Source organism: Argopecten irradians, chromosome 2, assembly GCF_041381155.1.
Source record: "Argopecten irradians isolate NY chromosome 2, Ai_NY, whole genome shotgun sequence".
In the NCBI taxonomy this organism is placed as follows: Eukaryota; Metazoa; Mollusca; class Bivalvia; order Pectinida; family Pectinidae; genus Argopecten; species Argopecten irradians.
The window spans coordinates 31,028,170-31,046,840 of NC_091135.1; the positions used below are offsets into that span (position 1 = coordinate 31,028,170).

At 35.7% G+C, this 18,671-nt stretch overlaps 1 protein-coding gene across 1 annotated transcript; it reads left to right on the forward strand.

Annotated features, from left to right (window-relative positions):
• The first annotated feature begins 6,729 nt into the window (after window positions 1-6,729).
• Window positions 6,730-16,307, forward strand: LOC138316964 (transcriptional regulator ERG-like). The gene is made up of 5 exons (XM_069258597.1): window positions 6,730-7,104; window positions 12,561-12,764; window positions 13,172-13,318; window positions 13,808-13,855; window positions 15,773-16,307. The coding sequence occupies exons 1-5, from the start codon at window positions 6,747-6,749 to the stop codon at window positions 16,216-16,218; spliced, it is 1,203 nt and encodes a 400-aa protein (XP_069114698.1). The 5' UTR covers window positions 6,730-6,746; the 3' UTR covers window positions 16,219-16,307.
• Window positions 16,308-18,671: the final 2,364 nt, after the last annotated feature.

Below are 18,671 nucleotides of genomic sequence, written 5' to 3' on the forward strand. Positions count from 1 at the left end.
CACCTTGCTGTCCTTTCTACAAGACATCCCTTCACCTTGCTGTCCTTTCTACAAGACATCCCTTCACCCTGCTGTCCTTTCTACAAGACATCCCTTTTCCTTGCTTTCCTTTCTACATGACATCCCTTCACCTTGCTGTCCTTTCTACAAGATATACCTCCGCCTTTCTGATCCTTAGGCCTCCTTTACACGCTAACATTGAAATGTATGGGGGTATGGCAGACAATCCTGAAATTATCAGAAGGTAGACCATGGATCCTTCCATTTTTACAGGTGTGCCATCGTCCCTTCACAAGTGGGTACCACTGGATATTACCTTTACTACCGATCCTGTCGATGATATCACTGTTCGTACAGTTTTCTAAGGAGTTTAATCCTTTGTTTAGATATTGACACATTGAATATGTCATGGTTTGCCCCGTAGGTCCAAACAGTACACGAGAAACATATCCAGCCACATTAACCATTATAACCACGAGGTCTTAAGTAATCCAGATCCAGATCCCCAAGGATGTGACGAATTCATCAATTATCCTTCTCCATGCCTCATATTTGATGAGCTAAAACGTTTCCTGAAGGAACATTGTATGTGTCATTCTTGTACCAAGTTGGAGACGAACTTTTACTTTTCTCACATGTCTATCGGTGCTGTAAATACTGAAATAATCGCCTATAGACGCTAGTGATGATTTAGAGCATACAAAACCTCATAGTGGAGCCGATTGACTTGGGGTTATCTCTGTTCAATCATCCTGCGCTGTATGGTTTCTTCACTATAATAAAAGGTTGATATGGAAACCTCAACATTAAAACAGTCTGGTAATGACTTATTCTGTCCTTTGTTTTATCCTAAGAATCAGTCCTATGGTCACACAATGTTAACAAAGTTCCAGTTTTAATCTAGACCCGCAAAGTTAGGTCCAAATGTATGTACCCACGTAATTATAATCAGCCTACACTGCATGAGTTGCAGTCGGATAACGGAGCATAGTGGTGCTTTAACCCTGGTTTCTCTGGGTGCAGTTCCCCGTTGATGGTGTAACACCTATTACATTTACTAACCTAAGGCCTTGAGCAGGGGGTATTACCTTATTACTATGGTAACCTCCCAGGTTCGGTTGGTTATCACCGGAACGTATCATTCGTGAAATGGCTATTCAACAAGTACTGTTTACTATATCAAAGAAAGGGTTACGGGTACGCATCAAAACCTTAGTAACAGAAGGCGTGTTAATTGATACATCTATGTTTAAATCTGCAATGCATCATTATCTGCGTGAATGCATGTCTGGTTCAAAGTAATAAAAAACTGAACTGATATGTTAAAGAAAAAAACAACCTAGTCATCCATTCTATTACTAAACCAAACATTTCGAATGTCAAAGTCTAATGACAGGGTCAAAGGAAACTCAGAATATATTTCAATATACATTAAGGTGTTGGCAGCCAACTATTTGGCCTAAGGTCATACCGACTGAAACCTAAAGGAAAGGTAGCACCACAGTTGCGCTCACACATTAAACGAGTTTTTATTGATACATCATGGTGATCGCACCATTAGCCATTCATTTGAATGACAGTGTTAACCTAACATCGCTGGGAGGTATTTAGTGATGGGTCGTCTATTATCGCAATTACATTCTACAATATTTACGGATTTACAGTCTGAATCCGACTCAATACATAGAATTTCCTGTAACATTTTCCAATAGCGGTATATACGGACAGGGTAGGATAAAAGGAGACCAAATAGACATCTTAACAATTCTCCATTAAATATTCATCGTTAATGACGATAGACATGAAGAGGCCGCGATAAGAACACTAAAGGAGTAATTTGTCTAAGACAATGGAGCCGACCCATCGCGTTTGTCCCTTTGAAGCCTGGCGACACGAGAATCTAGCACCTGCTCGGTGTACACATTAAGACGGAAATGGATTCCGTGACTTTTAAAGTTGAACATTTCCGAAATGGAAAGTGTCGAGATAATTCATAATCTATACGAGTTACGTGGCTAGATGAGCATCGATGTAAGATCGATCTGATAACTGTACACGCGGAAGCAGGCGACTCACACTAATGAAGTAGTCCGGAGAGACGTTAGAACTCCGCACAATAACATTGCCAAGCAAAAATATTAGCATTCGAGATTAATTGAAAATCCAAAATGTGAACGTACAGGCATTTATATAAATACAATTATTCAAATATATGTAGGTATCATAGAAATTAATTTTTTTCTCATTTATCCAAAAATTCATTACTCTGATTGACTAAAATAAGATTCTATAAATTAACGTGAATATTGAAGCGGATCACTACCTTAGCTCCGTTCTCGTGATTTCACGTGATAAACAACATCTGTATCTTCAAGGAGAAATCGATTTGTTATCGACTCGCTAACTGCAATTGTATATAAACAGGTGTTCAGTTTAATATGAAGAACGAAATGAATATGAAATTGCTCATTTTATCAGCTCTGATCAAAATTGATAATTGACAGAGTAAAATGTACAAAAAAGCAATCAAAATTATTATAGAAATTTTCGCTCCGCTAAATATATTCGAGGTTATGAAATATGACGTCTTATAAATATGTTCTAAGTTAAAACAAACGTTAATTATTTTATCTAAGACTAAGATTTTATTCAGACAGACTATCTCCGATTCTCACTATGATGTCCTAAATGATCACTTCATGCCCTTGTCCCATTAAAGAGTTCTGATTAAAAAGATCCTATCTCTTTATCGGCAAAGGAAATAATAAAACGAAACGATTAGCAAATCAAAAGACAAAATGGCATGATTGCAATTATATTGGACAATTAAAAGAAGAACCGCACGTGCGACGTAATGGATGATGTGGGCGTGGCTTCCGTTCCCGAGACAAGAGCATGTTGATGATTGACGGAGCAGTATCCGGAGCTAATGTCTTCCTCCGTTTATTGGAATTTCCGATGAGTTGATCCGGGATCGGAAGCGTTGGATGTTCGAAGTCCCCGGGCGAAAGGTAAGGATGCTATGATTTCAATTAATGCTCGTATTTCCTAATCTTAGGCGTGTTTAGTTAGTGTTAAACAAATTCGGAATTAAGTATATCTGATTAAGTGCAATTGATTGGATAGACATTATATGAATTGTATCTATGTCAGATTTTCAAATTAAAACACTAATATAATTCCATGATATATATTCCTATATACAATTTAGATTTTATGTATTGTGTGTGTATCCATATGTTTCACATGACGTATTATAACAGACAGAAGTTTTTGTAATCTTGTTTTTATATTATATTTTTCTTGTTTACAACTCAATTCATTAACTCTTCGAACAGGAAACATCAAAACAAGCTACAAGAAGAACTTAGAAGAATAAATTCGATTGTCATGATATCTGATATTTTACAAGAAGAACTTAGTAAGGAATAAATTCGATTGTCATGATATCTGATATATTAACATCAAAACAAGCTACAAGAAGAACTTAGTAAGGATATAATTGATTGTCATGATATCTGATATATTAACTATTGTTGTCAAGTTTACACATGTTTTTGAACGTCATATCTACGGAAAATTAGTTAAAATAAGAAAATTAATAGCAATAAAGTTTCTTTATATAATGTGTTAATATTATTGCATTTCAAACCTGAATTCATGTTATATGTTCAAAAAATAATTATCAATAATAAAGTATCATCACATATTTCCATATTTTTTATGTTAGATAATGTTAAAAATCTTTTCTCTATCATAATTAACCTTTTTATTTACAAAGTTATCTGTATATCTGGACAGTTTGATAAATCAGTTTTGTTTCAAAGCCTTTATCTTTACAAGAATGGCTGTTGAACTTGTGTAATCCGGAGATATCTAATGGATTCATAAAAGATGCTCCACCACTGACAAATGTTGTTGTTTTTCACTATCAAAAATAGGAGCAGACGATTAAGTATTTTTCTTAAGTTACAAAAGTTACTTACTTTACCCCGTTACCAACACTGAAAAGTTTGAGCTTTTTAATTTGACTTCAAGTTAAAAATATGAAAAATAACTATTGCACCTAGAAAAAATTCCATGGCACTATATCCTATATGGAATGAAGTACTGATTACGCATGCACCAAAGGCGAAATCAATCATTTTATATTATTTTTTGTGTGATTTAGACATATATATGCACAATTAAACACCAATTATTGTTCAAATGATGAATATCATTGATGCTCTGTCGGCGGTGGAGCATCTTTAACATTATTTTTTCATAAATCGACTTCACTTCGGTTTTCTGGCTTTTTATCAATAGATTATAGAATTATTTCGTCCATTCTAATTAAATAATTAAAATAAAATATTTTCTGCCATTGTTTAAATTTATAAAATAAAGAAAGCATTTACAATTATATATTTTTGTGTTTTATATATATTTACTAAACTTGTCAGGATCATTTAAGATTTTTGATATTATATCCACTCATCTTTCTCTCTCTTAATCTATCTATCTCTTCCCCTCTCTTTATCTATCTCCTCCTCTCTCTATATCTATCTATCTATCTCTTCCTCTCTCTTTATCTATCTATCGCTTCCTCTCTTTTTATCTATCTATCTCTCCCTTCTCTCTTTATCTATCTATCTCTTCCTCTCTCTTTATCTATCTCTCTCTTCCTCTCTCTTTATCTATCTATCTCTTCCTCTCTCTTTATCTATCTCTCTCTTCCTCTCTCTTTATCTATCTATCTCTTCCTCTCTCTTTATCTATCTATCTCTTCCTCTCTCTTTATCTATCTCTCTCTTCCTCTCTCTTTATCTATCTCTTCCTTCTTTCTAATCCGTTCCCTTTAAGAAATAATTATGATATAATATTTATAATATAAAGCCATCTTATAATGTATATTTAAATGTGTTGTACATTGTAATGGAGAGTCCGTTTGTAAGTTAGAATTAACTTGTGGCCGATCCTGTTGCTAATATGGCAATAATGTTTATTTGTTTAGCACACTATATGTATGGCCATTCTACAAATGGGGACTGGATTTTAAGAATTGGTATTTTTTTGTTTTCTATTTCGCCAATGATTGTTTAAGCAGCTCTTTCCAAAACTGTTGACCACTTTCCCTTAATTATGATAAGTACAAAGATTCGAGATCTCCAGATGAAGGAAGACGGATATCCTCCTTATTCCCTGGTTTTCATAGCACAGCTTAAATCGCATTTGTCATACTAGCAGGACCGAAGCGCACTTTTTTTTGGCTTTTTTATTTGTAACTTATCGATGGCTTATCAACGACATATTGTTATACAATATTCATGACAACAAAACAGGTATTTATATTGGGGTATAGAGAAAAATATAGAAAAGTAAAAATGGAAAAAGGTATGTACGTATGTACAGTATGAAACATTTTAGTTTTTCACATCAGACAAGTTTGGAGAACCATAAAATAAAAATTAAAAAAATATCAATTGAAATAAGGCCATTGTGTGGAACATTATGAAGAATAATATGACGTTGCCTAGCTTTGACTGCATTGAAAAGTATTGCACTACGTTCACACCACGGGTCATTAAGTTATATGTGTCGTAATCTTCATGCCCACGAATCAAGAAAAGCTTTTATTATATCATTCAGTACCAAGAGCTATTAACATTTCGAGCAATACAATACTTACAATGCTTAGATTTTCATTTTACAAATAAGAGCTGAAAAAGATTTTTGGCAGCAAACAATCATTGTATTTCATCTACAGTGCAGTGAAAGGAGTGTACGTTCAGACGTGAAGCACAATTTTATTGTATATATTTTATAGTGGTATAAGTAATTATGATTTCTGCAGGTATGTTTTTCATTTTAACTTACACAAGGCATAAAAAACAGGGATTTCAAGGTTTAAAAGGCAACATACATGTTTGTCTGTCCATTTGAATGGTTATCGCAGCTTTAATCATCAAACCTGTTGGTTTTCAATTGGTCACTGAAGAAAAAATAACATGTGTAAAATATTCGCCCTGTTATGACATATAACACTTAAACTTTATATATAAGTCATTATTCAAACTGCTAACATGATGCTGAAGCCTTGTAGGTAAGATATAACATTGTCTTTTCCCAATGAAATAAAAGCTGGGTAAATAATTAACATTTAGTTGAATTGAATGTAAAAAATGTGCATGTACTAATAAACAAATGATTGCTCTCTGACATTATTTGGAAAATCATTCCATCATCTTATTGATGACGAAGTAAAAGATTGAAATGCGCACTGTTACTATCGGCTGTAACAAGAGTGCATTATTTATCGCAGTATGTTCGTCACATTTGGGAGGAAGAATGTTTGTCAAATAAGATGGAGTTTATTATGAAGTTTATTCTTAATGGTAAGATTTTTATCTTCAGGATTACAAAACTGGTGTTGGCCTATCATTATATATTTCTTTTGTTGAACCATTGCCATGTATTTTTTCCGAATTCAGATGTTTGGGTCGTGTTAACTATATCTGGTTAATTTCTGGTATAACACAACTGACATCAGAATTTGAATGGCTATTTGAAAAATTTGCGATACATGCCACTAAATTCTTGAGCCTTTTCTTTTTCAGGTTTAACGTCTGCCTAGATCTCTTTCAATATGCCAATAAAGAATTTAACGTTAACGTCGCGCGAAAATTACCTTAATTTGAATCTCCATATCTTAAAAAACATTTCATTTGTTTGTTTTTATCAGAAAAATATTGCATGCTGTTGCCATGGAACAGACTATGTATAATGCTACAAGCCCATCAGTGCAATTTCCGGTATATTCCTTATATCCAAATCTCCAACAAGGCTCTCCCCTCCAGCCGCTACCCCCGAAGACACTTGGTCCAGAACCCGTATGTTACCTCCAGAATACTTGTCGACAGGACTACATCCCCAAACCCAGAATGAAGTATGTTCCCGCCAAAACTTTTTGGAATGACGGACCAAATACCGAGGTTTCCGCCATGAGAATGTTTCCACGCGACGCGTGGTCGTGTGATCAACATTACACCCCTCCAGGTCATGCGAATCAACAGTCAAAGGTCAAAGGTCGACCTGGATGTTTACCCTCATATATACCGACAGGTGAGTTCCCTTTTTATACTTTTTTTTGCATTTGTCCGACACTTTTTGCATCAAATGCATTAAAAGTGGCTGTGTGTTTTCACACAATCAGCACAATTATCGTATTAGTATGGAGATATAACACAAAAATGTGAGTGCACTATAAACAAACTGTGAGACGGTTATGATGAGCGTACACCTTTTCTTGTTTATTCTATTTCCGGACATTTTTTTTTATTTGTAGTCTGCGATGAAACTTCTTGTCAAGGTTTGATTTGTTTGGCGTGCTTTTAGCTTTGTGTTTGTTTTATCAGTTTATTAATTAGCGTCCTATTAACAGCCAAGGTCATGTAAGGACGGCCTCCATTTACCTATACATGCGGAGTGTAACGTGAATGTAGTGGGAGGTGCGTGTTTTGGGAGACAGCGGTATGTTCGTGTTGTGTCTTCTTGTATAGTGGAACTGTTGCCCTTTTTAAAGTGCTCTATCACTGAAGCATGCCGCTTAAGACACCAAGCAACACATCCCACCCGGTCACATTATACTGACACGTGATAGACTAACCAGTCGTCCTACTTTCTGTATGCTGAGCGATAAGCAGGAGCAGAAACTACCACTTTTATAAACCTCGGTGTGTCTCGGCCAGAGGACAGAACCCAAAGCCTACCTCAAACTCAAAGGGGCGAGTGTTCCACAAAAGGCCAAAAGTGAGGCGGTGTCAAGGGAGACGTTAGGAAGAATAGAGTCAGTTAGAAAGAGAAATGATAATATTCTAAATTTCGTCGCCTTTAACGATCATGCAATGGGGGCAGTAAGTACAATTCTAACACCCTACCTGCAGGGCCAGTCCTTTTAGCAAGATAGAGTCATTTAAGTTACGAGTTAGGAGTCGGAGAAAAGTTGAGCAACCCGAAACGCCAAACAATACCGTTTATACAATACCCAGATATGAAGAGCCAGTTTTGGACGCTATAGCACTTTAATCACTCCAACTTAATCAATGAACTTTGTAGGCAAGCGTTGGCAGTAAACATACAAATCCTGTGTTTTTAATTATTTGATTGTTCCTGTTAAATTTGTTGTGGTTTACGAATTTCGGCGTTCTCTTTAAATATCTTAATATGTTGTGGATGTGATAGGATTTTTATATGTGACTCCATTTAAAGAGAAAAGCAGAATCAAAAGACAGAAGAGAGACTGGCATCGTGTTATTTGTTTAGTTTGCTAACGACAAGTTTGCGTGACAAATAGCTCTAACCGATTTGTTGTGAAAATTCAATATTCCTAGAATACAAAAACACCTCGCATAGCGTATTACGTGTGTTTCATACCAAAGAATATAAAAAGTTTGATATTTCCTGTGATATACTTCCTTGATATCATGCTTAATTTCATGTCTCTCAGTCTTTTTTTGCTTAAATCCCATATACTATTTTGTTGACAACCACATTTAGTAGTTAGAGATACATTTTTTCATATTTAGAATTTACGCGTCTGCGATATCAAATCTTAATGGCTTCTATAAATTCCATATTGGGTGATCGGGTGGTGTAGTGGTTAAGCCGCTCGCCTTTCACCTAGCCGGCCGGGGTACGATCCCCGGCATGGACGTGAAAAGGTCAGGGGTCACCTGCCCGTTCACGTGGGTTTTCTCCGGGCACTCCGGTTTCCTCCCACACTAAGACCCCTCGCGCGCTAACATCCGGGCCATGGAGAGTGATTTATTTAAGTTGTGTAACTTGTTTCTCAATCGATGTAAAATAAATAAAGTTTATATTTATAAATTCCATAACAATTACAAGTAAAACTTTTGTGGTACATTCATCCTCGACTCTCCAGGGGTTACTATCAAAGTAACAATAGTACCCCTAGGGTATAGTACCCCTAGGGTATCAAGGATGCGGTAGATAAGCTCGGGCATGAAGTTATTTTATTACCAAGAGTAACCTTTATTTTGCCATGTGCTGATTAACCAGAATAGCATATATATTTCACTATCCTGTCCCGATTGAATCCTCGACATTCCAAGGGTTATTTTCACTGTCGTCATATCCATCCTGGACTATATCATAGCAAAACACTAATGGCTTTTCAGGAGAAAAAAACTGACCAATCACAGAGACTTCCTTTAAAGATTACAGAGAACGACGCTCAACTTCAAATCCATACATTGTACTGACTCTTTTTATGTACTTACCTGTCTCCAATCTTGTCGCACACGTAACCTTTAAAATTTAATATGGCTTAGTCCAGGGGTGGATAGCAAGCCCTGTGATATCGAGGATGATTCGATGGTCTTTAGCAGTATGTGTCAGTGATGTTCAGTATCAAAATCAAATACATAATTTCATTTTGGGGAAACGGATAATTTTATTTAATGATGTGCCAGAATATTGCGGCAGAGGAAAACCGGAAGCACGACTACGGTATATGTTCTGGAAATACATTTTTAGTAATGTTAAGGTAACCATATTGTGAGCCTCACTGATTCATGAATAACGTTTTCTGTAATTACTCGTCGACTATTGTAGGTTTGTTATCGTATTATGAAAGAATAACTATTCAATAATTCTTAGAAAAAAAAATCGTCAGAGATTTTCATATACTCATAATTCCATACATGGGAAATAATTCACTTTAAACTGCGTGTAGATGCGATTTCTATGGAAACCCTTTCGTGAAAATTGTAGAGTTCTGCTATCGGATAAATTTGATAAAATTCGAATGAGCCCCTTTCGTGAGCCTCATTAAATGGCGCGGATATGTAATGTCTGAGAGCAGGTGATAGCGACTGCGTAGAGACTGGGGATGTTTACGGCCCGGCACGCTACGCCATACATCAGAGAAAGACACTTCCCTGACATCATGCCGTCTGGTCATCGCTCCCCGCAAGGAATTCCGATTTATATCCAACTCTGGTTCAACACGTACATTACCAGCAGGTTATTTTTTACCAAATGTAAAACGGATATGGTCTAGTCGACCATTAATTATGCCCTTTATGACCTTTAAATACATCTTGTGACCTTAAAGGGAAGGCCCTTCTATTCGAATTCGTCATTTTTCGGCTGATTCCGTACAGTGAATTTTTGGATCGGACTAATTCCGTAACTCTACTAGAGTTGTCGTAACTCTACTAGAGTTGTCGTTCCTTATAACATTAACTTGCACGTGAATGAGGTAACCGCAACTCTAGTAGAGATGAATTTTCGATACTCCAGGGGTTACTATTACTGTCGTTATATCCACCCCTGGACTATATCATAGTAGAACTGGAGGCAACAGAACAGAACTGGTAATTAAATCTTTTGATGCACATCATGAGAGCCGTATAAAGATAACGGTACAGTTAGGCGTCGCTCTCTCTTAGTACTCAATGGATGTTTTTGCTGAACTGTGATTGGTTCAGCTTTGTTCCTCTAAAATATAAGCTGACTTCAGTTTTACAATGAAAAAGTACAGGGGTGCATAGATCGTAGGTGATTGGAACTCCTGAGCATATTATTTCCGTTATAATTAGTAGATCAATTTTCAAGGTTACCGAACTTATTCAAGATTACCGGAACCGGCCGATGCTAGTCCATTCAAAATTTGAGAAAAGGTTATATATCATTCTAACCAGGATAAACTTCAAATGATTTCAATTGATATCCATTATCAAGCTTATCCACAGACACGCCCACACTCCATAACCAGATTATGTTATAAGTGTGATAGCTTTGTCAAGGATGTCTAATTGATGGGTATTAACCTGCCCCTAAGTCGTTAATTCATAATAAATTGCTTCCATACATTTTTATATATTTTCCCTAACGAAGATAAAATCTAAGTTGTATGCATTGGAAAGGAGAAAGTTTGATTTTTTAAGACATAAAACTATCATTCTAGAATGTGAAACTCATTCACTGGTTATTTTCTCTTCCTCAATTTTTGATTATGAGTTTGCTGTCGATGAGAATTAATGTCATGAGTTTTAATCCTTTAGTAATGTCTGAATGAAGTTTGAGTGTCAGCAGCGTATAGTAAATAACATATCATTTCAACGTGTATTACATTCCATCTTTCAATTATCAATTTGTATCATTAAAAAAAGTTTTAAAAAAATGGGAAGAAGCTATCGCCTTGGCAAATGCCACCGTGAAATGAAAACACATATACACATCTACTCTACTTCAGTATATGATACTAGTTAAGATTTGACAACATTTTTATATTGTATTTTAAATATTGAATGAATATATAAAAACCGACTCTCCCTTCACTATCACCAAGCCTTCCTGATTGCTTTCAACGTTGAAATAATCTAAGTTTAAAATGAAAAAATGTTCGACAACAGAGTTATTTCTCCTAATATCAGCGTTATAGCGACAATGACGCCCGTACTTATAATTAGTTGATCAGACATCTACTGTATCATGTATAATCTGTGCTCTACGCTTTAAAAAACTTCTAAATACTGCCGTGATACCTGCAGTACGATGATATAACTTTGGTATCCCATTGTAATATTGAAAATATATCTAAGATACAATGTATTTAAACTGTGCATCTTGGAAATAAAAAATCGAAAACAAGCCTATAATGTGAATTTATTATAAAATTATAATATTAATTATTATAGAATTGTACCTGCTGGATTTAGGATCTTATATTTTCTCTTCTTCTTAACTGACTTTATCCTCCCTAATGCCTTGAGTCGAGCGTTCGCCCTTGTGATGAAGGCTCTGGGTTCTGTCCCCTGGCCGAGACACACCAAAGTCTATAAAGTTGGTAGTTTCTGCTCCTGCTTAGCGCTCAGCATACATTGAGTGGGGACGACGGATTCGCCCGTTGTCAGTATAATGTGATCGAGTGGGATGTGTTGCTTGGTGTCTTCGGCGGCATGCTTCAGTGATATAGCACTATAAAAAGGTAACAGTTACACTATATAAGAAGACACTATATGAATATACAGCAGTCTCCCAAAACAATCACCTCGCACAACATACACGCAACAGCATACATGGGAGGCCGTCCTTACAAAGCTGTTAATAGGACGTTAATTAATCAAACAAACAAACAAACAAAATCAAAGGTAGTAAAACATTTCATGTCTATTTCCTATATGTAGTTCTATGGACACGTGCGGTTCCTTATAGCAATTTAAAGAAGTTTAAAAAAATTCTCAATTTGTTGGGCAAAATGAAAGTGGAAATGCAAGATTATTCTTCGGGTTAAACCCGATGATAAAGTTGTATATTTACTAAAAACCTCTCTTTCTTTCATTACAATAAGTAAAGATATACTGCATATAAATGTCACACGGTTTTATAAATAAATAGTAGCTGTCTATTCCGTCTTTGCCCTAAAAAATACATGCATGACATTTCGTTCACAAAATTATGACGTCACAATCGATAGCTACATATAGGACAAATAACTATGTAATATGTTAATACGGAATAATTTTAAATGTTTCTGTTTTTAACTTTTCTAGATCCATTACTTTGGAGAACTGAGGATGTTCGGAAATGGCTTGAATGGATAATTCGGGAATATAATATGAAAGATGTGAACATGGATTACTTCCGGTGTTTGGACGGGAAACATCTGAGCTGTCTTACACGGGAGTTGTGGTGTAAACTAGTCGGTCATCAGTATGCAGATATTTTCATGGAAAGTATCCGCTACCTCCGACAAAGTGAGTATCCATGATTCTTCATACCGTTTGAGTATAAAGATAGTTCGTTAAAAGTGCTATCCCCGTTGGAATGGCGAAAGTTGCATTCTAAAGAAACCATAATAAAGCCTAAAAAGAAATGTTTATTTTTTAGTTTTGTGGCTTCTAAACAACAATTTATATATATAAAAAAAAAAAAGAAAAAACTCCAACGAAACTAAAGCTTCGCAATGTCGAAACTTTGGTTATTGATATTTTCGTATACTTTATATTAAAATTGCAGTTTTTTATTTTGTTCTTTGTTTGTGTGTCATCTCTCTTTCAAGTTGCCTGAACAAAAAACCGTTTCTTTTACCATTTTTATCTAATTGAATTATCAATAGGTTTAGTATATAATGTTATTTTGAACATTTTAATGATTGTTTTAGATAGAGTATATTTACCAGAAAATTCGACTTACAAAAATAAACCAGAAGGCTTTGGTACCCGGCCCTCATACAAACCGGAATCGTGTGAGGTTTGGACCCAACAGTACTGCGCGCCTTCTCTCGACTTCCGGTCAGGCGCTGACAGAGGTAAAACTACAAAAAAAAAACAGTCCTGTAAAAGAAGGTCAGGCCAGAAAGTGGTCTTTAGTACCATGTCAGTATCAAAACTAACTTGGTTTTAACTGCTTGTATGAAGAATGCAATTATAATTGTCTATCGATCTTTCAATTTTGTGTAAAATCATGTAATATGAAATAAATGTAAAGTAGTTCGTCACATTTAAATACTGTAACCGAAATATAATCAGATGAACATCATCTACATGTAAATCATTGAATATGTACTTACATCTCTGTGATACAATATTTTCCTTTGACATGACTTAATGACATTGCAAATTCGCAATGAATGGACAAGAAACATCAAATGATTTCGGTCTCTTGTTTTCATTGCAAAGGAGCTATCTGCGCCTAATTAAGAAATGAAAAAAATCAAGTTTATAGACCGAGTGAATAAATGTTCAGAGTAAAGGAAGATAGGTTTTTTTTAAATAATAAAGTTTTTTTTTTATTCCAGATCCATACAAACTTTTCAGCAACGTGTGTCGGAAACTTTGTCATTCAGGTAAGTTTTTGCTACGATGCAATGAGGGAAGTGCTGTATAAGAAGATAATTGCGGATGAATCTGTAAAGATGGAAAGCCGCGCCTTCGGCTTGCCACGTCAAATATCTTTAAATCATTTGGTGTAAAAGTTTATGAAATCAAGTAAAATTTTGTTAAGATTGTTTTAAGTTTAAATGGTGAAGATTATAAGTATCATTATGTATCTCCTTGTATAGTGGAATTCTTGTTCATTTCATTGTGCTATATCTATATCCTAAGTATGTCGCCGAAGACACCAAGAAACACACCCCACCCGGTTACATTATACTGACAACAGGCGAACCAGTCGTCCAACTCCCTTTATACAGGAGCAGAAACTATCACTTTTATAGACTATGGTTTGTCACGACCAGGGCACTGAACCTAGAGCCTACCTCGCAGGGGCAAGTGCTCAACCAAAGACCAAAAGTGAGGCGGTGTCATGGGCGACTTCAGGAAGAAAAAAAGTTTAGGAAGAAGAGAAATAATAATATCCTAAATTTAGGCGCCTTTTACGATCATGCAATAGGGGCTGTAGGTATAATCTTTTTGTCTTAGCATACATTTAGCTATGTTTTGATCTTTGAGCGATATGTCTTTATACACGAAAATATTTTTGACAGCTCTTACAAACTATTTCCTCACCTAAAATTTAAAATAGATTCTGGAAGTTGCTATTTGATTGGCCAATTTGAAAGTAATAGAAATTCTTATCGGATTGGAAGGTACTGCCACACTGTCAAATTGGAAATAATAAACTACCATGATGCGATTTTAAGCTTATTCAGAAAAATGTAATCTTATTGGAGTTGTCTCTCTTAAAACATGCATGTATACATGTATGTATTCTGTCGCTTTAGGCGAGAGTCTTCCTCCTTTTAGGCCGATGCACCACCTACCGTTTCGACCTCAATATCCTCCGTTTTTTATCAAAACTTTTATTTCTTCTTATCGACCTCAGTTTTATTTCTTTGCCTATTTGGTTGGTGGTAGGGATCTGTCTGAAGGTTTGGCCATAGTTGTGTTTTTTTCTCTTTTGCGTCCCATGAGTCAAAAACAAACACAAACATTTTCATAAGTTAAAAAATACTGGTGCTACAAGGAAAACAACGAAATAACTTCTTTCAAGAGAAAAATACACATAACCTATATATATCTTTTTGTTTGTTTGTTTGTTTGATTTATTACCGTCCTATTAACAGCCAGGGTCATGTAAGGACGGCCTCCCATGTATGCTGTGTGTTGCGTGTATGTTGTGTGAGGTGCGTGTTTTTGGGAGACTGCGGTATATTCATGTAGTGTCTTCTTGTATAGTGGAACTTTTGCACTTTTTAGAGTGCTATATCACTGAAGCATGCCGCCGAAGACACCAAGCAACACACCCCACCCGGTCACATTATACTGACAACGGGCGAACCAGTCGTCCCACTCCCTGTATGCTGAGCGCTAAGCAGGAGCAGAAACTACCACTTTTATAGACTTTGGTGTGTCTCGGCCAGGGGACAGAACCTAGAGCCTTCCTCACAGGGGCAACGCTCAACTCAAGGCCAAAAGTGAGGCGTGCCAAGGGAGGCATTAGGAAGGATAAAGTCAGTTAGGAAGAAGAGAAAAGATAAGATCCTAAATTTAGTCGCCTTTTACGATCATGCAATAGGGGCAGCAGGTACAATTCTTACGCCTACCTGCAGGGGCCACTATATATATCAGTTGTTCTTTATAAGATTTTGTTTTCTGTGTTTGTTTTCTCGTCTTGTCGTGCTCGATATTCCGGATTACTATCTTGCTGGCTGTAAGGTTTCAGAAAATCAAAAGAACGTAAAACAATCAATACACAAGAATGTAGATATTTCCAAATCCACATTACTCCCTAACGTCATATCGGGTTTTTGTGTCGACAGGTTCCGGTCAGATTCAGCTATGGCAGTTTCTACTCGAACTCCTGTCCTCCAGTTCTAATGCTGACTGTATTACATGGGACGGAACTGACGGAGAATTCAAACTTGTAGATCCGGATGAAGTCGCACGCAGATGGGGAGACCGGAAGTCAAAACCAAATATGAATTACGACAAACTGAGTCGTGCTATTCGATATTACTATGATAAACACATTATGAGTAAAATCCATGGGAAAAGGTACACATACAAGTTCAATTTCAACAGTCTATCAAATATTCTTCAAACACAAGAGTCAGACTTTGTAAATTCTCAAGGATTTTTCACATCCAAAGTGAATCAAAACAGATCTTCACGAAGCTTACCTCAGGGACTCTTAGGATACACAGGCAAATTCATAAACTCGCTGCACCATGGGAGCTTCACTCAACCGGAAATGAACCATTGCTAGACTCAAACATTTCTCTGTCCGTTGTTGAAAATGTTATAGATGTGATATTTCATTTAATATTTGAAATTATTAAATCTATCAAATATGAAGTTTTAGCTGTGCTGTTTTGTGACTGTCAGACCTTCACGATGCTACGTTGTTTTTTTTTTAGAGAAGTCCGTGTTTTTTGGTATAATAATCTCTAAAAATTTTGTCTGAGGAAGCCGGAATAAATTCTGTCTTGTATTCTAAAGGAAAAGTGTTTTATGCCTAACACTTCCAATACAGTTCATTAAAATAGACAGTGACTGACATTTTTGTCATCTGATTTTATTATCAAGATTACAGTACAGTCAAACCTGCTAACACGACCAATGTTCTGTTTCGAAAAGGTAGCGGGCCTTTATTGTTTTCAAAACAGGGTTTAAATACCAAACCATTTCACTATGTTTTGTCAAAGTGCCAAATGACGATTTCTTGTAAGATGTTTTTACACAGAAATATCCTTTACCAGAAACTGAATGATGCCACCGCGGCATCCTTTTGGAATTCGAAATATTCAAGATGACGAACAAGATGGTTGCCAAACTGAAATATTGTTATATTTTCATCCGATTTTGGTATTCTTGCTATAAATCATCAGTTTTTTACGAAATCTACTCACACTATTCTTATAGGATGTAGCTATCTAATGTAATTGATATTTGATCAATAGGTTAATTTCATTTTCAAATCGGTTTTGTTTGTTTGTTTGTTTGTTTGATTCAAATAACGTCCTATTAACATAGGGTCATGTAAGGACGGTAACTGAATGATAAAATTTTTTTTTATTTGTAATTAAGATTGGTATTTTGCGTGAATATGCATTGTCATTCTTTAGATTTCGCCAAAACATTTTTTTCATTATAACAATAGCATACATATATAGACAATGACTTAGAGTTTTCATTTACTGCAGAAAAAAAATCCGGATTAAAGAGCTCTTGTTATAATGGCTAAATGTAACACACGCATGCGTCCAATATAGACTGTCTATACTGCAGTAGGGCATTAGAATTGAACCTTTTTGTCCATGGTATGATCATAAAAGCCAACCTTGTGATCTAGTATTTTGTTTTCCTCCTAACGTCATTCTTGTATAGTGGAACTCTTTCCCTTTTTATAGTGTTATATCACTGAAGCATATTGCTGATGACACCAAGCAACACACCCATCCGTTAACATTATACACGTACTGACAACAGACGATAGCAAGAAGAAATTTACTTAGGAAGAAGAAAAAAAGATATTATCCAAAATTTAGTCGCCTTTTACGACCATGCAATAGGGCAACACTGACAGGTACTACACAACACATCCCACCCGGTCACATTATACTGACAACGGACGAAGCATTCGTCAAGTGTCAAGGGAGACTTTAGGAAGAATAAAGTTAGTGAGGAAGAAGAGAAAAGAGCATTTCCTAAATTTAGTCGCCTTTTACGATCATGCACTGGGGGCAGCAGGTACAATTCTAACGCCCTACCTTTATCAAAAGATATCGAAGCTACTCAAATCAAACATCCTACACAAGCAAACATCGCATGAGAAGAGACAGTTCTTAAAATTACCTTTTCTGTTAATATGAGATCTTTAATAGTTACAGATTTTTTTAAACCAAAATGGAAATATCCATTCGGCTGTAATTTTGAAATATATAGAAAGCGTTATGATTTTATATACATAACATTATCACTTATTTTATTATAATTATTGTAAACGACATGTTCAGTCGTACTAGCTTATTATGCAATACATCTTTATGAATGTTAATATAAAAGTACAAACTTCTTGAATTTGACTTTATTCATGAAAATAAGAGCAAATATATCTCATTATTTGAATATAAAACATGCTGTATAAACAGTTTTGACGCCCCGATCATTTGAAAAGTAGTAGTATGTTTTACATTATCAAAATATGTAACAAAACAGTTCAGGAAAGGCAAAAGACAAGGTCTACAAAAACTACTACAAAGACATTAATCTGAATCCTTTACTGGACAAACTTTTGGTTGGTTAATTAATTAGGGGTTTCAAAATACCCTGTTAACGGCTAGTTAAGTCATTTTATTATGATGGAATTCTTCGTCTGTGATGTTGTTGTGTGCTACGGATGTCTTGGTAAGCTGCGGTAATACTTACTTATACTTTACATGAAATAGTGAAACTTTTGGTCCGTTTTGAAAGCATCATTTCACTGAAGTAATGCCACCAAAGATACCAAACATCACACCGTACACAGTCCAAACACGAACAAACCAGTCGTGTTCCCTCAGTTCCTTTATATGGCAGGGCGCTAAACAACGAATCTGGGACCACTGGTCGACTTTTATAGGCTAGGTGAGACTTCCGGCCTGGGGACGTAATCCATCCTTCAATGGGGGGCTCGAAATAATTAACTCACGTACAAAAAATAATATAGGCTGTGGTGTG

Coding starts and splice junctions, on each gene's coding strand:
- LOC138316964 (XM_069258597.1), top strand. CDS start 6,747: ATGGAACAGACTATGTATAATGCTACAAGCCCATCAGTGCAATTTCCG. Junction 12,765..13,171: donor TATCCGCTACCTCCGACAAA/GTGAGTATCCAT, acceptor TGATTGTTTTAG/ATAGAGTATATTTACCAGAA. Junction 13,319..13,807: donor CCGGTCAGGCGCTGACAGAG/GTAAAACTACAA, acceptor TTTTTATTCCAG/ATCCATACAAACTTTTCAGC.